Raw genomic sequence first — 27,271 nt, forward strand, 5'->3', positions numbered from 1 at the left:
GGGGAAGTTGGAGAGAACAGAAACGTTTACAAAGGAGTGAGGGGACATTATACAGAAAAAGCAATAGAGAGGGCATAGTGAGATGCAGGAGGAGAAACTAAACCAGTTATTGGAGGATAGAAAGGGTACAAATTATAAGAGCAATTAGAATGTCAAGTTCTCACAGTTACAAGGATGTAGTTGTTTTTGATGTGCAGAGTCCAGATCTTCTTGTAGTATTCAACTCTAATTCTAATTCCAGTAATAACTCCACAGACACTTTATGTGACACTTTGGGGTGACACAGCCATATGGCTCACAGCCAAGATAGACTCACTTAAATACTCTAACACACAGTCACTTGACTAACAATTAAGGGAGGGGTCTGCCTATTGAGCTCATACCAGGTAGATGTTAAATAATGCTCAATAGCAGATGGGCTATTTGTGGCACTTGGTACATATGGTAGGACACTAATTAGTATTGTACTAATTACTACCTTTGGAAAGTACACTACCGACACACTTTATTCGAGTGTGGCCGGTACCGCAAGCCGGGAGATTTCCCGGCTTGCTAGTGGCCGCCCCTCGGCGTGCCGCGCGTCATAGACGCGCGGTCACGCGTCATCGGGAGCGTGCGCCCCCTGCACGCGTGTCCAGGGGCTCCCCGAGGGAGCCCTGGTGTCCCGCGATCGCGGGACAGCGGCAGGGGGTTCCGGGGGACCCGGCGGACCCGGCAGCGGTAGGGAGAGCGCCCCGATCGGAGGGCGCTCTTCCGCTGCTTCGGCGCGCGCCCGTCACACTCGGGCGCGCGCCAGGCTACTGCTGCGGCACAGAACGGGCAAATGCTCGAATAAACTGTGCCGCAGCAGTAAAGAGGTGAAGTTAACTTATGAATCAATGTAATGAGACTTGGGCCTCTGAACTAGAATTGGAAGAATGGGACAATATCCAGTGTCCATTGCAAGATCTTCCACACTGTATCACAATTAATTAAATCTACATTAACATTGTCCTCTGGCTACATTGAGATTTACCCATAGGTGTCTTCTTTTCAGCTGCAGTATTTGCTTCTCGTTGTGCAATTACTTTGTACCAGTATTGGTATGTGTCTGTTGTTCGTGTTTTCTCACATTAAATTATCTTTTGGCTTATCTTCAGACCATTACCTTATTGAGTGCTGGGAACTGTTCTTACTGTTATTATTACTTTGGAGGGGCTAGGGTCCCACACTGTTCCCGCTACACCACATTTTTATCACACTATTATTCTGTGCTGTCTACTCTATATTCTATATCCATTCTCCATAGGTGCTGACATACTTACTCAATACTTTATTGCATCCTGCCCTTACAGTACATTCCACACTTTGTTAGGGATGATTTGGTAATAAAGGGTCTTTACTACATTGTGGACTTGTGCAAAAATTAACCTCTCTGGAGAACACTACAGTTTCTGAATTGCTTCTATTACTGTCTTTAATATTCCCTCCAACCCAAAGATATTTCTATTAAATCGATACATTTCAGGCATGGACAAATATATTAGTAAACATATTTTCCATTTACTGTCGGATACTAGACATGACATAGAGCTTGCCAGGCACAGTGATACACCTCCTCCAATAACTTAAGAGAGCCAGAGATGAAGTAATAATCATGGAGACATATATAAAATAAAAAACGAATAGACAATACAGTTCTGTGGCTAACGAAATGCTTTTATTTGTGCCAGCTTTCGAGATACACTGATCACTTCTTATGGCGGTGTTACAATGGATAAAGGAAGAGAGGTTTTTACTTAAAAACAGGTCAACTTGGAATGTATCTGTGACTGAAGCCTATCCCTCCCCCCTGTGCAGTATGCGATTATGACTTAAGGTGTTAAATGGTCCCTGAATGTTAATTATGTAAGAGTGTGTGTGTGTGTGTATGTGGGTATGTGTGTAAATATACATTTATAAGCGCCCACATTGTATACAGCGCTTTACAAAAGGTGAGTGTGGAGTGGGAATGTATACCAATGCTGTGGGTAGGTGTAGAAATGTAAGAGAGTGTTGCATTGCTATTAGTGTGTGTAGTTACTATGTGGTTCCTATTGGTATATAGAGATAGAATTCCATAGTACATTTGTATGTGTAAGAGACAGTTGTTCGTGCATTCATAAAGCGCAGTATGTATAGACATGGCCTTTCGCACTCATGGGAAGAGAGTTCTCTTGTGTCAGGGTAGTGACTCATGAAACTACGGTCTCGGTTTAGGCCACAGCTAAGTGTTCCGAACAGTTACATAAATTTGTATTCATGCAACCGTCTCTCTTTCGGTGTTTTAAGACAAACTTAATGCTATTGGTCCCCTCCCAAAGAGATGGTGACTAAATGCTTAGTATTAATTCTGACCCATAACTACTTCACATTTGGAAATGACACATACCTCCAGACAACCGGGACCGCTATGGGCACTCGGATGGCGCCACAGTATGCCAATCAGTTCTGCGCAAAAATGGAAAGTGACTTTCTTTCCACCTGTCACTTGAAACCCCTTACATACCTTCCTGACATCCTCCTGATTTGGACCTCTGGTGAACAGGATCTCATACAGTTCCATGAGAACTTCAATACATTCCACCCAACCATCAACCTCAAACTCACCCATTCCTCGGACTAAGTATATTTCCTAGACACCACCATTACTATACGGAACACCAACTACAGACTTCTGTATACCGCAAACCTACAGACAGAGCCAGAGATTTGAGGGACAACAGCTTCCACCCCACACACACTAAGCATGCAACCATCTACAGTCAAGCCATACGATACATACGGATATGCTCAACACAGCAGACAGAGGCCAGCTGATTACAGCCCTGAGATCGGATTTAAAAAAACATGGATATATCCACATAATTGTAGACCAGCAAATTCACAAAGCCACCAGAATACCAAGAAGTGATCTCCTTGAATATAGACAGAAAGAGACAAGTGACAGGGTACCTTTGGTGGTCACATATAACTCACACCTAGAAGCCCTACAGAAGATCTCCAGGGAACTACAACCCATTCTCCAGGAAGATACAAGACTGCACCAGGTCTTCCTTGAAACACCCTTATCATACAGACAACCTCATAATCTCAAGAAATGATGGTAAGGAGTAAAGTATTCAACAGCACAACTGAATGCGGGACAAGACCATGCCAGGACGCAAGATGCAAAACCTGTGCAATGCTCCACACAGTGGGCACAATACAAATACTACACAGGAATCTGGAGTACAAAATCAGAGGAAGGTTCACCTGTTTCTCCAGCAATGTTGTGTACCTCATCATGTGCATGAAATGCCCAGGGGGCTGCTACTACATTGGTGAGACAGGACAGGGCCTAAACAAGAGAATTAATCTGCATCACACGCCGAACAAGAACAGTACTGTCGGCGAACATTTCTCTGACTCTGGCCATAAGATGAACGATCTGAAGGTGGCCACTAATGGCCACTAACATTTAGGGACCATTTAACACCTTAAGTCATAAATCGCATACTGCGCAGGGGGAGGGATAGGCTTCACTCTGATACATTCCAATTTGAACTGCTTGTAAGTACAAACCTTTCTTTCTTTATCTATTGTAACACCACCGAAAGAAGAGATCAGTGTATCTCGAAAGATGGCACAAATAAAAGCATTTCGTTAGCCACAGAACATTATCGTCTATTCGCTTTTAATTAAGCTCGGCTAACACGGTACAGATACATCTACATGTACAGCGGCCATTTTTTTCCCTCAACTCCGTTTATAACGCGATGGTCACGGGTGGCCCCTGAGGACTGTGCTATAACGGGGTTAAGCTGTATATATATATATATACTGCATACACGTGAGTGCCAACTACTCTCCATTGACTATATATATGTACAGTGTTCGACAAATCACCAAAAAATCTACTCGCCGAATAAAAAAATCTACTTGCCACCTAGGACCACACGTGTGCTGCTTGGGCCAATAGGAGATCGCCACGGTGTTAAATACACTCGCCCGGGGCGTGCAAATGTATAGGCTTGTCGAACACTGTATATATATATATATATATAAAACAAAGTCAGTTTTTATTATACTTAACAGATGTACTTGCGGTGACCTTACTTTAAGTCATTGGCATTTTGAATTTGATTTCTTTCCGAACAAAACTTTGTTTCAGGGTGGGTTATTGTTTTTTTGTAATGTTGCTGACTAGGACAGAAAAACAAACTACATTTGTGTGATACTAAAAATACCAACTTAACGCGTGCAATACGGAGAGGCCAGCTGCAGATTAATTTTGGTAAATTGTAGTAATTTGGTCAGAGATTGTTTGTAGAAAGAATAATCGGGATGGTCAGGATGCCAGGAAGAAAGTCAATAAGGAAGTGTCTTCATTTGTGTGGCAGTTCTGGGGTAGAATTGAAGGTCACCCAGATCTTGTCAGGGAATGATGCTCTAAAACAAAGATGGATACCGGCGCCTAATAAGTCCAATTAGGTGGAATCCTGGATGTCCAGTAGAGATAATTCAAGTCCCAAAGTGATCAGCAATCTCTCAATCTTGAGATGACCAGATGGAAAGGACGGCAGAAGGTTAATGGCAATGAGACTGGTGAGATCTTGCCTCCACGTGTAGAGAGTTCACAGAGCACCTGAGGAAGTGTGCTTACGCACACGAAACGCGTAGGGCTATCTTTTACTTTGTTGGACATTTAAGGACAGACAGGTTTTGTGCTGAGTGCTGCAGTTTGGTGTAGAGTAACAGAGGTAGTGAGGATCGCCGTTCCTTTCGGCTCCGTTGAAGGTTCCGCCAGGCTGTGATGCCACGTCCGGTGACGTCACTATCGGTCCCGGTATACACAGGATTCGGAGAAATACACCAGAGACGTCACTTCCGGTTTTGTGAACCAGGACACATGGAGGAATACACGGCTTTCCAGGCGCTCTGTGAACTCTCTACACGTGGAGGCAAGATCTCACCAGTCTCATTGCCATTAACCTTCTGCCGTCCTTTCCATCTGGTCATCTCAAGATTGAGAGATTGTTGATCACTTTGGGACTTGAATTTTCTCTACTGGACATCCAGGATTCCACCTAATTGGACTTATTAGGCGCCGGTATCCATCTTTGTTTTATGCTATTGTTCTGATTGTACCATCAGATTATCATCAGGCTGCCTAGCTTGCCACTAGGGTTCACCCTCATATTAGGGTATATTGTCTATTCCCATTAGCGCTATTCTACATTACCTTTCTTTTTTTCTTTTTCTTTTTTTAGGGAATGATGCACTGTATAGGCCAGATGTAGTTATCTGTTGGATCTGGGGCTGGACTGGTTTTGAGAAGGTGTTCGAGCAACTGGAGGCAACTGGGCTAATTAATATCTGGCTGTGGCTTGTGTTTGTAATGACTGTTGGAAAACCTTGCCTGACTAGGCTTAATTAAATTATGAGGCCTATGTTAGGCGGATCTTGTGAGGAAGCCATAGCAGCTGGGTGGAGGGTATGTTATGCTTGTCTGCAGCTGGGTAATGGATGATTAGGGAGGGCCAGTTGGCTGAGCGGCACCTAGGCAGGTGGATGGGCTATGGCTTTGCGACACTTCCTTGGGGGTATGGCTGGGCAGTCTGGCAGGGTAATAAAATTTTAACTAGGTAAGGTTATATGGTTTAAAGCAGGGGTGGGCAACTCCAGTCACCAACAGATAAGGTTTTCAGGATATCCCTGCTTCAGCACAGTTGGCTCAATCAGTTGCTCAGTTTTTGACTGAGCCACCTATGCTGAAGCAAGGATATCCTGAAAACCTGACCTGTTGCTTGAGAACTGGAGTTGGCCACCCCTTGTTTAAAGTGTTAATAAAGTTGTGGCAATTTAAGCCTCCAATTTGGTGTTCAATGAGTTATTTTATGTTTACAGTACATTTCATTCAAAGGTGTGTGTGTGTGTTTTTGGGAAGGGGGGGAGAAACCTCATAGGTTCCAAGGTAATGTTTTTAGGAATGACTGTCCCAGGGACCAATTTTCTGTTTGTTCATCAGCAACGCGCTTGTAAATTACACAGTTTAACATGTGGCGGGTAGTAAGCCTGAATGTTTAGTTGAAAAATATATTTATTTTACACAAAACAGGTTGTTAACAAATACAACATCAAGTTGCTGTCCTTTAATGACATAAAAGGTTAGTGGAAAATGCTTGGTGTAATATTAGATCAAATTATATGTGCCTTTTAAAGCACACACCATGTAGTATGAATGTAGGAACATTAACAGCTGTCTGAAGAATAATTGAAAATGTAGCTGAGACCACAAATCCATTTTTTTTTTCAATTAATTTTCTTCATGGATCTTTGCAACAACAAAAAAAAAATGACAATTTAGCTGAATTTGAATTTACAGAAAGGTCCTTGCTACTTATGCCCATATTCAAATATTCATGGTGTACACAATGTGCTTTGTCATCTTTAATCATGTCAATAGAATGTATATTGGAATGTTTCAGTTCATCACATTTCAAGTGGAAACAAAACGCAACACAGTCTACTGAGTCTCAGCTTTGGAAACGTTGTACTTAAATACTAAAACTGGATAAAGAAGCATCTGGATGTTGTACGTTCACATTGAAAATACTTAAAGAGCCAAAACGTGACATCTTATGGTTTTTTTTTAAATAAATCAGCTTTGTAGTATTAGATAATAGTGAATGTGTTTTTTTTTAAATTAAACTCAATGCCATTTTTTATGAGTTTTGATATACTGGGCATCCTTTGATTTCTATAGCAGATTTTTGCCCACTTCCCCAGCAGTGCAAGATCTTTGTAACACTTTCCAGCTTGTGATCTTTTGTTGCCAATGATCCGAGCAGTTTGAGCTACAAACTGTAATAATAGTCAATTTTACCGTAGTAATATTCAGATACATTGTAGCTGCTGAGTTACACTGACTGAAGGATTGATTGGAACTGAAAGGCGGCCATTTAGTTAGACGCACAATCAGGATTTTTACAGATTTATAGAAGGAGCACCAAATGATTGCCAGCTTAGGTACGAAAGAAAGCCCTGGACCTGTAATGGGAGGCTTCATGACTTAAGGCTGAGGGGCCCCTCTGCTTAGGAGTGTGAGATCAGGCCAGGGAGGAGGGGTTAAGAAAGGGTACTTAAGGTAGAGAGGGAGGGATTTTACCTATCTCTGTTTTCAAGAAGGTGGTGGAGATGGCGTTGGAGATGGTTTCGGGCTAGGGTCAGGGATTATGCACGCGGGGGTGGACCCTCCAGCAGTGGTGGGGCCTGCGCCAGCTGTGGTAGTATCTTCAGCAGTAGTAGGGGCAGCATTGGAGGGAGGGAGGGGGAGATAGTCCATTGACTGGGTGTGTAGTGTTAGCAGTTGGGGGGAGGTAGGAGTTTGCAGGGGCATCGGCTGTAGTGGCAGCATGAGCGAGGAATCCTGCAAAGGGGGCTATGACAATGGAGGACGAGGAAGGAGGAAGGTGTGTAGGATACTAGTTTAAGGGATGCTTAGCTTTGCTTAGCTAGCCCGCTGGGGATGCACCTATCGGTGATGTGAAGAAGCGGGTTTGGAAGCATGACTGTAGATTTGGTGACATTATTGCCGGACTCTGTGGGAGGTTACTGAGGGAGTTTCAGGCATTCTTGGCCCCTTTTGGGGTTCCATTGGCTAGGTACAAAAATTAAGAGTATCGTCTCCCGGCCAGGAAGCTGGTGGAACGGAGTGCATTGGTGAGGAAATGTATTTGACTTAAGAAAGCCTGATTGAGGCGGTTCCAGTCCCTGCTGGGCCACCTCAACTTCGCCACCAGGACCCTTCCAATGGGAAGGGTCTTTTAGAAGCGACTAGCATTTACAATGACGGGTGTGAAATCGCAACACCACTATATCAGGGTATCAAAGTAAAGCAAGACGGACATTTGAGAGTGGGGTGCCTTCCTGGGGCAATAGTCATATAATGGTACAATGGATGCACGCTGGCTTTGCAAGAAGTGGTGGAGTGCGGGCAAATAGAGCTCTTTTTACAGATGCGACAGGATCCTTGGGTTTTGGGGCATTTTTTCAGGGCCAATAGTGCATAAAGTGTTGGCCAGAGGAATGGGGGCATCAAAAATTTATGGGGAACTTAACATTCCTAAAACACTTTTCGCTGGTGGTGGCGGTAGATCTATGGAGGACTGAGCTTGCAAACAGGGAAGTCATTTTCCAGATGGACAACATGGGCGTGTTGCAGCCGTGAATTGGCTTCATCCGTGGTGGTGGTTCGTTTGCTGAGGTTTCTGGTCCTAAAATGCCTGTATCATCATATATATGGTTCAAGGCCAGGCACGTCCCGCGGGTTGGAGAACAGGATAGCAGATACCCTTTATTGATTTCAGTTTGTAGCATTGCGGGAGTTTGTTCCCGGAGCATTTAACCTTGCTGGTGGTGGAGTAATGTTTACTATGGAAAGGGGAGTTGAGGGGGGACTCAGTCAGTATTGGCTCCTGGAGGGAGGTCTCAGACCTCGTAAATGGATATTTGGGGAAGGTGGTACCATTCGAGGTGTAGGCGCCTTAGGTGCTGAATGGCTTAATTAGCAAGAGCTTAGGGTATCCCTCGAGATCTGAATAAATGTTAATGGAACAATCTGGCTGGGTCCCTATTTCGGATAAATGTTATATTTATCATGTTGTTTATAACTAAAGTTGTGACCTGTTTTTCTCCCAAGAAGTTGTATGCGCTGTTTATTGGTAATGGGAGAAGGGGCAAAACAAAAGACCCCGAGATGTAGGGTCATAAAGCACCCCCAAAATATGCACTCAATGCCTAGTGGATAATAAACGGCTTGAATAGCCTTAACTCTTAGGCCGAGTCCATAGACGGACAGGCCGTGTTGAGGCGTGCAGACGCTCTGCGCTGAGCCCCTGCATCCTCAATGAGGATGCCTTGAGAGGGGGCTCACGCGAGCGTCTGCAGGCGTGCTAACGAGATGGAGGTTTCAGCCGAGCGCCAAGCTGTTTTTCAGCGCGCTGTCGGCTGAAAACCTCCAATCACAGCAAAGCAGTGTCAACGTCACGGCGCCGTGACGTCGACGTCAGTGCGTCGCGGGCGATTGGCCCAGCAACGTCACTGCCCCGCCTCCAACCACCTCCCCCCGGCTCCAAACGCCCGCTGGCTCGCCTGTATGGGCATGAAATCGCCCAGATTTCAGCAGGCGAGTCTCAGCGTCAGCGCGGTTCGGATCGCCTCACCCCTCTATGGCCCGGGCCTTATAACTGCTAAATAGGTATATCACAGTCAGAAGGTGATGGGCTAAAATCAAAAATAATACAATTTTAATACATCATAATAACGGAACACTCAAATATTAAAAATCATCATATAGAATCCTCGCAGTGGAGTCAGAGGAACCCTAGTTTGATACATATAATCTTTGTTAATCCTTACGTAGGAGGTTTTCCAGGAGGCTGAGCTCCGGGATATATCCAGGGGGGTGGGGGAGGGGGGACAAGTCCAGAGGCTCCGGCATAGTGCAGGGGGACCCACAGACAAAAGGTTTACACTGTTGGGTTGTCAGATCCAATGACTGTGATATACCTATTTAGCAGTTATAAGAGTTAAGGCTATTCAAGCCGTTTATTATCCACTAGGCATTGAGTGCATATTTCGGGGGTGCTTTATAACCCTACATCTCGGGGTCTTTTGTTTTGCTGTTTATCATTTAACCTTTTTCACCTGCTTCTTTTAGGACCTTTTACATAGGTGAGCAGTCTTATTCATCAGGTTTTTTTTTTAATGGGAGAAGAGTCCAGCTCAAGGAAGGGGTAAGTCTTGTAGAATTATACATTGTCACCTGCTTTACATATTAAAATAAGAAAAGAAAAAAACAGGGACATGTCGTCATTGCTGCGTTAAGTGGGCAATAACCAGGCAAATAGAACACCTGACGGATATAGTTGTACAAAGGCATTTATTTGCCTCTAGTGAATCCTTCTGCTGAGCAAAGGAATAGAATGACAGATATTACATTATGTCCATGCCTCTTAGGAAAAGGCATTGTAGCACTTGAAGCAATTTCTCTTTAGCATCTCAGTAAGACACTTCTAAACATAATTTGACTGTTGTAAGGGATTGTGAAAACCGTGAAGCATGTGTTTTCATTTTTTAAAGCACCTATAGTAGTAATTGCTTGGCAGATTTCATTCTGTGTTTAGAAAATGGTGGTTGTACAGTCTGTTGCAAGTATGAAAGATGGTTTGCGAATTGCGATCTCACTATTGCAGTGTAAAAAGTGACAGAGGATTTGTTAAGCTGATCAAAACTGTGCGATGTTACTACCAAGGCACCACTTGTTTCAGTGAAGCCAGGGCAAATCTCACAATATTGCATTACCGCTGCTGGGATACTTATCAGGTGCAATAACATCTGTTACATCTGTACACCTTGCAATTCTGTGTACTGTAAGTTATCTAGAAAATGTAGCAAACGTGACTTATTCAGAGCTTATGAAGACACATTGCAGGCACTCGATAGCAATGCCCGAATATTTTATTTTTACTTGCCCTGCATACCTTTCTAGGTAGGATGTCGGTGTAGACAATTGATGGCGCCGTCTAATGTTCATGAAAGGATCCCCACAAAAATGATAAATCTCTATATTTGGGAAAGAGCAGGTGGGCCTGAGTTAGGGACTTCTGTGTACATCGAAATGTTGTGTACCTTGTTTCCGTTCTATCTAATATATGGTGGTGACGGTAAAGGGGTACCCAGGCCAGTAAATAAAGGTATTATGCCCGGCTGGGTGCCCCGGAGTTATATTGTAAATGTGAAGTGTCACATATATTTTATATATATACAGTATTTATGCGTATTGCCGTTTTATGCTACTCTTTTTAATAATATCTGTACTATAAAGTGTACAAATATTCCCCTTTGCAAAGAATATGCCAGCAAAAACAAAAAACAACTCACTAACATGCACAAAGTGTGTGAGCACCTCCCGTTCTTTATACTTCTACATGGATATCGATTGTACGTAAGAAGGATTTCTTTTCATCTTCATTCGGATGAATTATGTATTTCTATGATTTATACATTCCCCAGTAATGTTATATATTTATTTCTGTATGATGCCGCATCCAAACTGGTATTGTTATTATTCATACAATTTAGACATCATTACAGCTTGGATTTGAAACCTCTCCATCATGCCATGCATACACGATTCCTAGGGGTACGGCAACGACCTACAGTTCTCTGCTAAATAACTGTGTGAAGAAATCAGGGTTTGTTTATTCCTAGCTATTCTCACCGGTTCTTTCATTTCCAGCTGCCTTAATTATCTTTAGAAACCATCCGGAGTTTATTTATTTATTTTCCACTTTATAATTTCTACTGAAACACCTATCCTCCAAATGATTGATAACGTATTTCCTTTTGACTTTTACATATTCCCATACCATTTCTACAACAGTAATTTAATTCCTATCATGTATATAACAGTTCAAAACTATTACAGGTGTAGTAGACGTTATTACACCCCTTAACACGAAATAAGGGCCAAAATAATGAGTTAAATAAATTGTATATAATAAATAATAGCGCTAATGCTAAATACAGCACCAGCATTCTTGCAACACATCACGGTAACGTGAGCGATAAGGTCTGCAACATCTGTATAGTATATGCAAACTTACAATTATACTCAACACCTGCACATATATAGTGATTGCAAGACATTCTCTTTATCCAATAGCAGTTCATTTACAGGTTTGGTCACTAAAACGATGCCCATGTGCATTCATTAGTAGAGATGGGTGGTTTCTTCTGGCCTCTGATAGGCCGGTACCTTTGGTCCACGGATTTTGGCAGGTCAGTATCAAAAAGGCAAATTCACAGTTTTGGATTTTTATTTTAGAGAGCAATCCAAAATCCATGTCCCGGATTGCTAAAAATCCGGATATGGATTAATCCGTGGTGAGGGGGGTGGGGGGGGGGGGATTAATCCGTGGTGAGGGGGGTGGGGGGGGGGGGATCTCTCCGTGGATAAATCCATGTGTGGATTTTTAACAAATCAAGCCACGCATTCTGAAATACACGGATCATGTTCTTAAAAATCCGTCCGTATTATATCCAATGGCGGATCTTAAAATATCATTTAGATCGTCACAGATAAAACACTATAAAGCAAACATTTCTATAGCTTTTACAGTAATTCTCTTGTGCTAATGCAGCTTTAAAAAATATGTGGTGGCTGAGTTAATTGTATATTCGGCTGTGTGGTTTTGGGCAATTGATTGTGTTTTTGCCGTTAGAGACTCTGTTAAGGCTACTGTATCCAGAATTACAGCCCCCTCTGGCTGCAAAGTGGTTGAAATGGGCTTAAAATCTGCAGTCCATGACTTTGCTGCCTCTTCAGTGTCTCCACATAAAGGGCATGCAAGGGTTTAAAAACAAACAAACAAACATAATTATAGCCCCATTATCTCTCACCCCTCAACCTTTCTCGTCTCACCGCCCCCTCCCACTCTCCTTCAATCACCCCTTCCTCCTCCTCCTCCATCACCCCTCCTCCTCTCTCTCATCCCCTCCTTTTCCTATTCCTCTCTCACCCCCTACTTCTCTCGTCTCACCCCCCACTCCTTCTCTCACCCCCTCCTCCTCCTCCTCTTTTGTTTCACCCCTCCTTCTCCTCCTCCTCTCACCCCACTCCTCCTCTCTCACCCCCTCCCACACCTCTCCCCTCCCACTCCCCCTCACTCAACCCCCTTCCCACTCCACCTCCACCTCACTGACCACCCTTCCCACTCCACCTTTCACTCCCTCCTACTCCACCTCTGACCCCCCTTCCCACTCCTCACCTATCACCCCTCCCACTTCTCCCCAATAAACACCCCTCCAACTCCACTTCAACAACCCCCCTCCTCCTCCTTCTCCTATTACTCTCACCCCCTCCTTCTCCTCTTACTCTCTCACCCCCTCTTCCTCTCTCACCCCCATCCTCTTCCACCTCCTCTCACCCCCTAATCAATGCCTACCTGGCTTCAATAGGGCAGGGCAGCAGAGGAGGATGGTGTATGAGAGAAGGGTGGCAGCGGGAGAGGAGGACAGAGGATGGCAGGAGCAGATGAGGTGGGCGGTGGTGGGAGAAGATGACTGCACTACATTAAAATATTGATTACCAACATTGTTTAAAAACAAATGCTACATTGGGACTTTTCCATAAGAAAATGCAATACAACATTTTCAACATTGCTGTGTATGTTGCCCTATTTATAGTGTAAAGCTTTTGTGACCTAAAATGTTCATCTTGTGCATGTGAATATAAATATTCTCCAAATGGTTATGCCACTAAAGTATAATAGAGAAATACAAAGCAGCATGTATTTACACTCCATACTGTACATAATACAAGAATTGTAAGAATATGTCCCTACCATACTTGTGGTACATTCATTTGCAAATGTATTGTGTCAATTAGATCACTTGAAGACAAATTCAACTATTTCAAGTTAAAGTTTAATCTTACCTCTTACAATTATACTGGTAGACTTTTTTGCTGGATTTCCAACATTATTATTGGCGATACAGCTGTAAGTACCAGCATCCTCTGAAGTAATGGCTGGTATGGTCAATGTTCCACCATTCAGTACAGTCTTTTCAGGAAGAGTTCCAATAGATCTGACCCAGGTAAGTGTTGGAGTTGGTTCTCCACCTGTCGTGACGCACACTAATGTAATGGCGTCACCAGGATTAACAACTATGGGGTCATCCACCAGAAGTTTTATAGATGGAGATGCTGAAAAATATCAGAATAACATTATAAATTATTGCATTTTTTAGGTGTATGTTAACATGTCAGTATTTACCTACACTGTAACTATAAATGATTTAGTACAGTACCTTGTATTGTGTAGAACTGTACACTTATTTCTGGTTTACCATAGGACCGCATTAATAGTATTTGGCCCTTGTCAGCTTTAGACTAGGCAAGCACTCATCAGAAACTGTGCAAGAGTAAAGAACAGTCTTCGGCTCCTGTAGTGCCTGAAACTTCTCCTGTACTGATGCATTGCTATAGACCTGCTCCTGATTCGGTGGCATTCTTGCTAAAGATCCGCTCCTACCACAGTATTGATCCTGACAGTACTATGTTTGCATCTGTCTAACGAGGCTTTGTGTACTACATTTTACTGTATAAAGCGTAGGAAAGTCACACACACTATTTATTGTGTCTACACTTCTCTCCTTCTAGATTGTAAGCTCCTTGGGGTAAGGACATCATTCCTATTGTCTCTACATATACAAGTACTCTTTTGTCATACAATGTTATTGTCCTCCCTCCCACATTGTGCTCCGCCACGGAATGTTGGTGCCATACAAATAATTGATAGTAATAGAAATAATAAAAAGAGCGATTTAATCTGCTCACTGCAGCATACGTCAGGAAGACATTGCTTAGGAACAGAGTTAATCTAGTGTAACTAAAATTATGATAATTATTTTATACCATTTCAATAACATGTTAAATTAATCATTTTTTGAAGACTTGATGTGCTTTTGTACAGTATATTATTCAATTGCATTCTGAAAATAGGCATACTATTAATATGCTACTATATACAGTATGTAATACATATAAGTAATACATAGAAAATATAAAGTTGTCTATATATATTGAGTCAACATTTATTTTTCTATTTTACACAGGATTGAAGCAGGGGTCTCCACAGCTGAACCCCGTTCATTTCAACTCCAAGGACCCCCTACTCTCCAAGAAACTGACATCCGGTAGCCACTCTTGGCTAGCAGGGATTACGTATTGGCCTTTTTTGAAAGCTCCTGTGTCCTGCGAGCCAATAGGAAGCTGCGACATCATCCAGTGCAACTTCTTATTGGCCCATGTGACGCCGGAGCTTTAAAAAGCAGAGAGGTACCGGCACCCCCTTCGGAGGTAAGTATCTCTTGAAGCAAGGGGTCCCCGGAGTTGAAATTAATGAATTTAATTAATGGGGTTCAGCTCCAGAGACACCCTGCTTCAATCATGTATAAAAGTAAATAAAATGAATGTTAAAAAAGCACTTTGATTTGCCTCTTTAAAAGGAATCACAACATACTGTATTGTATGACAAATGCACACTTTTCCAGGGTTACTACCAATGTAGTTGTAATCTGTACTTACTGTAGGGTTCAACTAATATTTCAGTATAGACTGGGTCTTTGTCAAGGAAGAAAGATACAGTATAGTTTAACAAAACCTCCCAAAACACGTGTGGCCATAATTCTTTTTATTTTTATGTGAAAGGTATCGTGACACATTAATCCATAAGCATTTGTCTCCCTCGATAAATTAACCCAGGAGGGGTCAAATCCAGTCCTCAAGCCCCGTCAACAGGTCAGGTTTTAAGGATATCCCAGTTTCCGTACAGGTTAAGACTGAGCTGCTGATGTAGCCACCTGCGCTGAAGCAGGGACCGGAGCACAGGATTGAAGCAGGAACTGATTAAGCCACCTGTGCTGAAGCAGGGATATCCTTAAAAACTGACCTGTTGGGGGAGGGGTGTGTGGGGCTTGAGGATTGGAGGTGAGCACCCCTGATTGAACCAATGTAAAAAAAATAAAAAAAAACAAGCTTTCAATATTCCGTACAGATGTAGCACCCACTATAAAAGCATGATTGTGTTAATTGATCTGAAAAAAAAAAGGTGTGCTATTGGGATAATTGAACGCAAGTTTTAACACAAGATTTAACGCAAGCAAATGAAGCCATGAGAAATCTAGTATAATGTAAAGAGAAACCCAGAAGGGTTGAGAAATCGCTCTACAATTAGGGCGTAAAATTAGTGAATCGGGTTAGAACCTAAGGAGCAGTGCTAGCTGGGAATTGGGTTAAAATGAACTGTGGGAGGAAAATAATTCCCCTGTGACTGCACTAAAAAAAAAACCCAGCAAAGTAAAAATTAACCTTTATTCAATATACATTAAATAAACAGGTTCTAAATAAGGTGAAGCAACAAAGTTAAAAAAAAACTATTACAAATGAACAGAGGGTTGTGTGTGCTTAAAGGTTGTGCAAAAGGTAGACAAATACTTCCAAAATGGACATAATAGTATCATGAACTTTAATAAGTCGAATATATACCTTAATTGCCAGTTAGAAGGTTGGTCTTATAGATCAGACAGGGGATAGCAGGACAAAGGGGAAATACCAATAGAGCATCAATGGATCTGATCAGATGGGCCACCTAACCAATCACTAAGATTAGCCTTCCACCGGTTAATTGAGCCATTAGATGGTGAAGGTAATGAGTTAAGTGGACAGAGAGAAGAAGGGAAAATGTCCCATAGTATGTAGCAAGCAAACAAGTACAAGGCTGTAAGGTAACCTCCACGATAAGTGAAGGTACTAGTGCCCTAGTGAAGGTACTTGAGTAGCCCTAGTGAAGGTACTTGAACTGACCTGTTTGAGTGTAATAATCAGCTGGTAGCAATTTGGTGAAATGGGTGAAACAATCCCTTTAAATGTAGCTATCACTGGCAGCTGGGCTGAGAATTCTCTATATGAACATATTGAGACACATTAATAAGCTGTGTCAAAAAAGTATGCTTGGATACGATCTCTCTTACAGTAGATCGCCAACATAGCTAAATAGTATGTAGCATTAATATAATCACCATAAAAGCTTTCCCTCTCTCTGTGTTGCCCATGAATTCAGTTCCCCTAAATATTCCTAACAACCTGCACACACCCCTCCAAAGTCGACGTCATATGGGAGTAATGTCAGATGTACCCGACGTTCGTTTCACCTATTCGGCTTCATCGCAATCCCACTTTGAAAAATAGGCGCTGTGTCAGTCTGTATGTTCATTTTCTAGGTATTTACTGGCTGGTAGGATTTTGTTGAAGTCATAAAGATGTGTACAAATTTACTGACAAGTTTGCTTTTTGCCTAGAATTAAAATTAATGCAGCATTCTTATAAAATCTTGCTTTACCTTCCATCTGTCATGTAATTTTCAATGAAAGAAATATCTCCGTTAAAATATTACTACGGATTGTAACAATTATTGATTGTAGGTCACACAAACAGATGGGTGCCCCCCAGGCCCCTTTACCTCTACTAAGAAAGCTAATGATCTTTAGGGTTCTACTATTTCAGACTCTCCAACATTTAACCCATACAAATAGGTACCACTGTAGTTCCTCTACTCTTGCTGGATGGAGGTACTTCCTATCATTTCCTATACAGTAGATGTCCCTTATCACATACATTGTGTGTTATAATAGAGCAATTCATACCATTTTTAATTTGTTAATTTTTTTTACACAGGTTTGAAGCAGGGGATCTCCAGAGGTGAATCCCATTCATTGTAGTTCCGGGGACCCTCTGCTTCCGGAGATATTTACCTCCGTAGGGAGTGCTGCTCTGGCTGCGGTTTAAATGTTAAAGCTCCCGCATTACATGGGCCAATAGAAAGCCAGACCTGATGATGTCACGGCTTCCTATTGGTCCACAGGGAACGGGAGCTTTGAGACTCTGCCATAAAGTGAACCTAGATAGCCTAGCTAAACTGCTACCGGCACCCCCAATGGAGTTATCTCTAGAAGTAGGGGGTCCCAAGAGCTGAAATTAATCAGGTTCAGTTCCAGAGACCCCCTGCTTCAATACAATGTTTAAAAAAAATGAAGGAACAAACTGCATAGATTGCCGCTTTAAGATGGGAATTTGGCACATAGTGAGTGCATCATTCTTGCACCAATGCTAATTTGGAATGGGATGATAGGACGATAGGACGATTTCAAGCCTGAATAATAATTAAGCTATATTGTCTATGTACATATATAAATATTCAGCATGTAACAAATTAAAATAAGGCAAATAGTATTACGTTAGAAATTATATTGGGGTAGAAATAGTTTAGTTAATAAAACAATACAATAGAGATCGGGTTTAAAGATTAGGAACACAATTAATCCTATGGTTATTTAGGGACAGAACAAGGGAGTTTTGTAAATTAAAGTAAATATTGCTAAATGAAGAAACATTGTTCTAATGTTGAAGATTGACTAATGACATTTATCTGACAGTGAGAAAAACAGGTGATTGCTAGGTAAAGGAAAAGGTATAAAGATTGTGCCTGGATGTATTTAACATCAACCAAGCTGAAGATTCTCCACTCTATATCTCAATTCTAGATGTATGCCTGAAAACATGATGTAACTGACTGAAGTGATACTGTAAAGGTGTGTTCTACTTGTCTCTGAATACATTTAGAAAAAAAACAGATCTTTATTTATTTGCACCCATCTAATGAAGCAAATCTTCACAATACTGGACATATATCTAAAGTAAACCCCTTTACTGACTAATGAAAAAATAAAGGTGAAGAAAAGTTACCTAATAAATATAAATGACTGTAATTTGTTAGGAACAGCCAAATTATATATGTAGATGTGCAATTGCACTTCATATTTTATCATGTCACTTCCAGTATACCGGAAAATACATGTAATGATTAATAGTGTTCCATTTTTGTTCTACTTTATTTGTAATGAGAATATTGCATAGACTTTAATGTAAGAGCCTGCTGAGATTTAGAACTTTAAAATAAGTGTAACTCATGTGCATAGACATTATGAAAAATATGCCCTGCTGCACTGCATAAACATTTCTAGCAATAAATTAAATTATAAGTTATTTTGGGGGAACTCTTCCAGTTTAATTAAGTAGCACATTTGTTTCATTTGGTAACCAGGAAATAAGTGAAAGGATGTCTGTTTTTATGTCTATCAAAGCGTTGTGTATTAACAGATATTAAAAAGAAAAGCATTAATTTCACCCAAGGTTCAACAATGTATCCGGTCGCTTCATTTATCGTGCACCCCACAACTGGAACAGTCTACCAGAGACTCTCACTTCGACCACCAGTCTAAGTTCTTTCAAAACTAAAGCTGTCTCACATTTTAATTTGGTCTGTAACTGTTACATACGTTTCTAATATATATTATATTTAACTGTGCATGCAATGTCTTGAATATAATGTATAACCTGTTCACTTATGTAACTATGTATTTGTAAACATGATTTGTCTGTCTTTATAACTCTGTGCCCAGGACATACTTGAAAACGAGAGGTAACTCTCAATGCATTACTTCCTGATTACACATTTTATAAATGAATTAATAAATAAATAATTCACAATGCTATGTCCTGCTTTTTCCTCTGAAGTGGGATAATGCTTCTGAAGACACCACATGTCTTTGGGCAAATCTCCATTTCTTGTCTTTAGGCAGACATATGGTAGAATGGAAGTTCCCTTGGCAGGAATCCCATATTAATCATGTTATTTTCCTCTTGAGTGCATGCTCTTACCATCACAAAATATGATATTACTAATATTGAGCTAAAGTATTACCAGTGTCGTAACCCATGACCCAATGTTATGTCAGATTAACCTTATTCAAGTAGCAGTTTGGTACAACACATAAGTCAGGATGCATATATAATTTGTGGCTCCTGAGGAAGCTGGAATGCAGTAAAACGTGCAAAATCCCATGATTGAGAGTACATCGATGGATAGAGAACTGCTGTTGGATCTGTCGAGTTTCCCTGGTGTCCGCTACCAGAAGCAACACCAGCAGACAACCAATAGCAGGCAACGCCAGCGATGTGGAAGCGGTGAGATCGTTGTTTACAAAATTATCCAGTTTTTTAGTTGTATTACTGCCTAAAGAATGGCCTTCTTGTAAGTGCACATTCTATAGGATTTTATGTCTTATCCTCTATAAAGTCTTTAGAATGTTACATATTTGCACTATGGTGCTTTCTCCTGAGATTACCTATGTCTACCACATAGCCAACAACCTTGCCACTGATTGTGATTTGCCCATTATGACTTACTAGTTTGTGAGTATTCAGTAACTTTTGGAGGTTATTGCTGGGTTTCCACATGCAAGAACCCCTACGATATTATCCCATGGTGTTTCCTTTTTTTGTCCCTTCTCTATCAATGGTGATGTCCACCACTCCCTTATCTCCTTGGAAATGAATTCCATATAGATCATGTTATTTTGCTCTTTTCAGTGTAGAACATGCTCTACCATCATAAAATATGATATTACTAATATTGAGCTAAAGTATTAACAGTGTAATAACCCATGACCCGGTGTTTTGTTAGATTAACATTAATCAAGTAGCAGTTTTGGTACAGACTCATTAATCATGATAAATATATAATTAAATATCATAAAGCTTCAATGCAACTGCTGAATATTCATATTAGATGGGCTGACATTTTAATAGTACTTAAGTATAAATATTTATTATATTTAGAAGGGCATTAAAGGGATCTTTCTTGAGGTACATATGTTCTTTCAGTCTACATTGCTCTCATTTCTAGTGGCAATGCACTAAATAAATAATACAGTTACAATATATTTAATGATGTAATACATTGGAATACATTCTTACAATAAGAAGAAAATTTGAGAATGTATCATGTATGTACACAAGACTTTCTTCATCTATACATTGCTTTTAAATATATTTAATTGTCATAAAACTTTGAGAGGGCAGAATTAAAAGACATACTGTACTGTTTTTCCTGATATTATTTCGCATCATGTCAAGCCTACCCTTTTTTTTTATCAATGTAACTGATGGTGTCTACAGTACTATCATTATTTTAACATGTCAAAAAAACCTAGTGTGATTATAGACTTTAACCAGTGATCAAATGGGAAGGCACCCTAACAAGAAACACTGACAACTCCTAATCGGCATGAGACAGGCACAGAACAGCTAGAAGTTTGCAGACACTATCCAGTTTAAATAACAAAATGCTCACATCACACAGCATGATGGTGGAAGATGTTCTAACTCTGTACTTTGACATTACAGTTTGTATTGCGAAAGCTAAAAGGGCATATAATTACTCACCTATTTCTTAGAATTGTAGCATAACGGAATGGTTCATGTATTTATTGGTTCAAGGTAGGCTACACCCTATTTAAAATACTTTTAAAAATGTTATTTAAAGCACTTCATTATATTTCCTTATTAAGATAATAATGTGGTTATTTATGTAATTGCAGTTCAGCAAGTGTGTCCAGCAGATGGCGCACTGAATATCTTCCCCTATGTTACTCAGGAGCGTTAAGGGAGTCGCAAATTGCAAATAAATGCCTGGGATTTACACTTGGTTTTTTTTTGTGGCTCTTAAAACGGTAACTCTTACTACATCTGTGCAGTAAGATTCATTAATTCATTTTTAATGTACTGACCAGTAGACCAGATTAATTTATTGCATACAGATGGCTGAGTATAGTATCTGTCCCCTTGCATGCCAAGAACCTCACACGTGTTGCAATACAAGATGCAATGTAGTAAGGTCTCACTTTAAACACTGCCTTTCCTTGGTTATTATGACCTTGTACTTTCCATCAAGAGTAGTGGGTTAACACTTTACGCAAAACACTGACATTAATCAAATTTGTGTCTGTCCGTTTTGAACATGGCACATACATGTACATGTAACACCAGGCCTGCCTGCAGCTGTTTATTTGTATGTGTATTTCACCCATACCTACTGTATATTGTCCGCAATATCAACACTATGGAGTTACCGTACAGGCAGTCCTCGTTTTACAACGCTTCGCTTTACAACGAATGGCTTATCCAACGCTATGCAATGCATACCTATATTCATTTTTACAACGCCAAAATGGCTTATTCAACGCTCTTACGACGCTTTGCAATGTTGTGTATGTGTGTATATATATACATATTCACAAAGCAACGTAAGAGCGTATATATATAATATTATACTATATAAGATTATATTATACTATATAATATATTATTTATTATGTTATATTATATATATATAATACAGTATATACACTATATAATTTATGTGTGTGCTGCATATCTTATTGCCTGCATAAAATATTTGGTGTATTTTAGTGTTAAAAATGCCTTCAGGAACGGTACCTTTCATTTAAACAGTGTTCCTATGGGAAAACGTGTTTCGCTTTACAACGTTTCGCTTTACAACGCCATTTTGAGTAACGCATTGTGTCGGATAACCGAGGACTGCCTGTACACATGCTTGTGGTGTTTTGTTTTACTCCTTCTTAGATATTCCTACAGAACATAAAACTACTTTACATTACATCTGACATTGACTGCATTTCTATGTACTTATACAATATCTGGGCAGCGCCATTTAATGATCATTAACACCAATGTCCCGTACAATGTTTTGGTTAATTAAGGCAAATAATGTAAACTTGCAGACTCTGTGGAAGCAGTATATCAAAGTTTTCCAGCCACACAACTCAGACCAAAAATGACACTAGATTTATTAAAGAATCCATTTAATTTCTGGAATTTTTCATTGATAAATCTGGAACGTCTCTTTGTTCCAGTCTCGCATTGTGAGGTTCTCTGGCATTTCTGGTGAGAAGTTGAAAATTGCAATTTAGCTTAGATTAAATGTATTTAAATGCAACATTTGTAGGTGAATTGTCCACATCCTTTGTGGAAATGACACATTCCCCAATCAATTTACGTTTCTCTACAACCATCTCCTGCCTGTAATGATTAGCTTAAATCAACGAAACAAAGCAAATACAATAACACGCCCACTGAATTTCCTCTATCTTTTTGATCGCCACTTGTCTTTTACAATAGAAATTCTATTCACTTTACTTTACTCGGAAATGCATATGCAAATACATTGTCTAACCTTTCTTTATGGTGATGACAACTCAAACTGCTTTAATTAAGAAAACTGTCAGATCTGGAGAGAAGACCCTGTTCCCTAACGTAAATTAAATGTATACGAATAAAGTATTTTCCACTCAAACTGCTCAATGGCATTTCAATGAGCATACAAGATTAATTTGAGCAAAGTAAATTCAAGGCTGTTCTGTAGAGAAATTATGAACTAGTCCATAGCATGTTACTCATTGTCATTTGATATCTGTACAGAACAGAAGACACTGCAACCAAACACAGCATGTATCATACAGTAACAATCACAAGTGAATTTTAATTGTACCAAAATGACAATTATTTTCTCATGTTAGTGCCAATGTGTTGTATGTTCTGAATAAGCAAAGGTTTATAACGGAATGTGATGTAGATGATGTGTGAGACTTTGGGTGGGCCTGAGTTATGGCACTTGGCCATGTACTGTGCCCCCATATGTTAGATCTAGAATGTTACTTAATAGAGCATTAGCAAGGCGTGCAACTTGCTTTATTTAAATGAGCGCTGGCCCAGTGCCCAGCTGGCACCTACTTGCAGTTAGGAGTTTTTTCTTCACTGCCTCAATTCAAAAAAAAGTTTGATAACTCCTTGTTAATGTTGGGGGACATTCACTGAAAAAAAGGAATAGATGTCCTAGAATATTAGAGCTTTCTATGAGGGCTAAAGTGAACTCCAGATACACAGCGGGTATTCCTGTCTCGATTGTCCCATAGTCTTTGGCAATCCCCTCCCCCCCTGTACCCTCTTTTAAAATTGATGTATGGAGCAGCTGGTATAGGGTTTACATAGGGTATAGGGTATGGAGACTTGTGATTGCTTATCTTCTGATCATGGCTAGCAAAGAGGAGAAGAATCTTGAGAGGCTCTTTCAGGACGCGCTGTAGATATGAGGGAACAAGTGGGTGCATGGGTGCTGTCCAGTACAGCTGTTGCTGAAAGAAGTGGAGCACCCACTTTAACTGGACGTGGAGATCCCTGTTTACTGTGTTAAATGCACAGAGGATTAAGGATATTGCAGCCTCCTGAGAAGCTTAAATTAACAGGTTTAAAGCGGTGAATAACAAAAGATCTGGGGCTACACGCTATGTTAATAATGGTCTGATATTAGGAGGCCCTTTGTTGATTGTATTGGGTGAGAGGGTGGCCTTTATGTCTTGGCATACTGCTATAGGGTTGCAATGCAAAGGGGGTGCTTGTCAGAACAATACGTGAAATGCTATTTCTGGTGGAATTGGGAGCTCTATCTGGCGTGTTGTTGCCCCATGTGAGATTCAGTCATTTCCAGGCAGGAATGGTGAGCTGGAGTTTGATGTTAATGGGTCATAATCCAATGCTTTGGGTTATTGGGAGTATTTGCAACTTGCAACAGTTAATTGTCTGAGTCTTAAAAAGGGTGGCGTGCATGGGGGGGGGGGATGAGCTGGCTACTAATTCACTGATTACCTGTTTCATGTGTGTGTGTATGTGTGTGGGGGGGGGGAGGGGGGTTATCACATTTTGAGTTTGTGGACTAATAACGAACCAACTTTTGAAGTGCATGGTCATTTGAGGGGTCAGTTGGTGGGGTACGTCTAAAGGATGGGATGTAAGGAACGGCTTCTTTGGAAGGTATTGCTTGAGCATCATCGAATTTTAGTCAGCGGTGCCTGCTTTGTCTGCTGAAGTATCATTAAGGTGGGATGAAGTAGGTGGTATGGATGCAGAGGGTCCATCAGCTAGGGTTTTTAAATACTGTAGTTCTTTAGCTCTAGGGATGCTTACACATGTATTACTTCCTGGTAAAACATTTTATAAATAAACATGTGTGCAAGTCCTTTTGACATTCATTTGTTGGTCGAAGGAAAATCAACCATTTGGAATGGTAAAGTTATAGGAATGTTTTCATTACTCCTTGGTTATACAGTAGGGAGGTATTGGTTAGATCACGTAAATACAGTAAGGGGCAGCAGAAAAGAATGATGTGGAAAGGAGACTTTCCCCTGAACATTTTCTAATGGAATTCACGTTTTTACCATACTGGCTAGTGTAATTGGGATAGATTCGCCTCACAAAAAAATATTCAAATATTTATAAAAGATGTGAACACAGGGGGCTGTGCACACAGGCCATAAGGTGGTGTGGCCTAATGGCGATCCGATGACCAATTTTGTCGAAAGATAGTAGTTCACAAGCATATAAAGTAGAATGTTATAGATATAGACTAGAGATGTGAAAAGTTTTTGCCCAAATTTGTGAACTATGCAAAAATGTTCCCATCAACTTATTTACCTAGTCCCGAAACATCCAACTATTCAACAAAATCAAAATACCTGTGAAAACACCTTAGATACCTGGGAAACACGTCTTGTTGCATATGCCAATGAACTAATTTGCCTATTTTAATTATCTTATTCCCCCGGTATCTCAATTTTTAAAAAGTTTAGCGAACTATCATTTATTATAGGCTAAAGATGTTACATTCTGGGCATTATTCATTCAGTAATGGTCCAGAATTTTTAGCACCCTGCCAAGTTTTTCAGCTCTCACACAGGTGATGCGATTGGACAGGAGGAACCAGCAAGGCACTGACTCCTCCCCCACCCTGCCTGCAGCCAGGCACTGACTCCTCCCCCACCCTGCCTGCAGCCAGGCACTGACTCCTCCCCCACCCTGCCTGCAGCCAGGCACTGACTCCTTCCCCACCCTGCCTGCAGCCACCCCCCGACTCCTCCCCCACCTGCCTGCAGCCACTCACTGAATCCTCCCCCACCCTGCCTACAGAGAGCGCCGCACAGGAGAGTGAATAGTGGGTGTAGATGGGGGCTGCAGAGTGTTTTGTTGGTGTGTGGTTTGTGGGTGTAGAGGGGACAGCAGTCTCTTTTGTTGCTGTTTGTGTGTGTCTGTAGTGTGTTTAGTGGGTGTAGAGGGGGACTGCAGTTTATGTGTCTTCATTGTCTGTTTTATGGCTATAGGAGTGCTGCTGTGTTTGTTTTGTGGGTGTAGAGGTTGGAGGGCTGCAGAGTGTATTTGTTTGGTGTGTGTGTGTCTGCAGAGTGTGGATTTACAGTGGGGCTGCAGTGTGTTTGTGGGTGTAGAGGGGGCAACAGTATGTTGGTGTGTGTGTGTGTTTCTGCAGGTTTGTGGGTTTACGGGGGGCTGCAGTATGTGTAGAGGGAGGGCTACTGCTGTGTGTTGTTGGCATAGAGGGAGGCAGTAGTATGTTTTGTTGGTGTGTGTGTGTGTTTGCAGTTGTTTTGTGGATGTAGAGGGTGGAGAAGTGCTGCATAGTGTGTTTTGTTGGTGTGTGTGGGGAGGAAAGGTTACAGGGAGGCTGCAGTGTGTGTGTGTGTGTCTTCAGTGTGTGTTTTGTGAGTGTAGAGGAGGGCTGCAGAGTGTGTGAGTGTGCGTATATATACACACCATACATTATTTATTTTATGGTGGGTGAAAAAGGCGAGAAAAAACCTTCACCATTAGCATATAGCCAATAAAGAATATTACTTGTGAGCACATTCACATGTCTTAGACAGGTCTGCAACCCTGCTTTTCGCTATTATCACCTAGCATACAGTGCTTCCACTGCAGCAAGGGATTCTGGGAAATGACATGCAAATGAGCACACAATGTGTCACCTTTAGCCTGAAATCCAGTTTTATATAGAACCCTTATAAGAAAATGTTTCGCTGTTCACACAGCCGAGGACGTAAGGCCCCTACGGACCCTGACCAGCATAAAGTGTTAGCTGTAACAGGCCGCGGTAGGCCTAATGTGCTTGGCACTTCTGAACACACTGCTGTGCCTAAGGCTTCCAGACACTGAATAAGAATAGATGATCCAGGGCAGCGCCCTGGATCATCGATTCTTATTCAAGTTTAGGATTTTTTTTAGACAGGTTTCCCTGAACCAGGAGCACCGGCAATTGCTAGTATCTTTGATTGATTTTTGGTGTGCAGCATTACAACTTATTGTTCATTCCACTGTCATTGCCCAGGACAATCAATGGGTAACGAAATCTTCCCAGGATTGGAGAAACTGGGCTGGGTTTGATGATGATCCTGTTTGACGAAGCCTGTCCTGTCTTCCCACCAACATCGGCGGACACTCAGCAATCCTATTAGCCTCACAGTTACAGCACAGCGAGAGTACAGGTAGCAGTGAAATCTCCCTTAGGGTGGGGGAACGCCTGTTACAGTAGTATTTTAATTTGGTTGGGGTGTTGGTTCAATTGAAGTTCCAGGGTTATGGTAACCTTGGCTTACAGTATGTGGGAGGGGCAGTTTGACTGTGGAGCCAGGCCTCTGCATCCATATGTTAGGTCCAGAATGTTAAGTTAGTGGAGTGTGGACAAGGCTCAAAACTTACTTTAGTGAAGGAGGGTTCCCTCCCTTCAAAAAAATATCTAAAAAAAGATATAAGTTAAAAATAGACACATTATTAGAAAGAGAAAGCTACTATTTTTGTAAATTTACAAACGATACGAAAATGGTTTTATGCAAACACTACTGTACTCCAATACCCTCTAGAACGTGTTGTTCTTGTTCTAAT

At 41.1% G+C, this 27,271-nt stretch overlaps 1 protein-coding gene across 3 annotated transcripts in view; it reads right to left on the reverse strand.

Moving 5' to 3' along the window:
* Positions 1-27,271, reverse strand: part of MDGA2 (MAM domain containing glycosylphosphatidylinositol anchor 2) — a 648,696-nt gene that overhangs the window by 250,484 nt on the left and 370,941 nt on the right. For all 3 annotated transcript variants that reach the window (XM_075614385.1, XM_075614384.1, XM_075614382.1), the window contains one exon: positions 13,502-13,771. In XM_075614385.1, the coding sequence (XP_075470500.1) occupies positions 13,502-13,771 (270 nt within the window). The remainder of the gene's footprint in view (positions 1-13,501; positions 13,772-27,271) is intronic.

This window comes from Ascaphus truei, chromosome 9 (assembly GCF_040206685.1).
Source record: "Ascaphus truei isolate aAscTru1 chromosome 9, aAscTru1.hap1, whole genome shotgun sequence".
Classification (NCBI taxonomy): domain Eukaryota; kingdom Metazoa; phylum Chordata; class Amphibia; order Anura; family Ascaphidae; genus Ascaphus; species Ascaphus truei.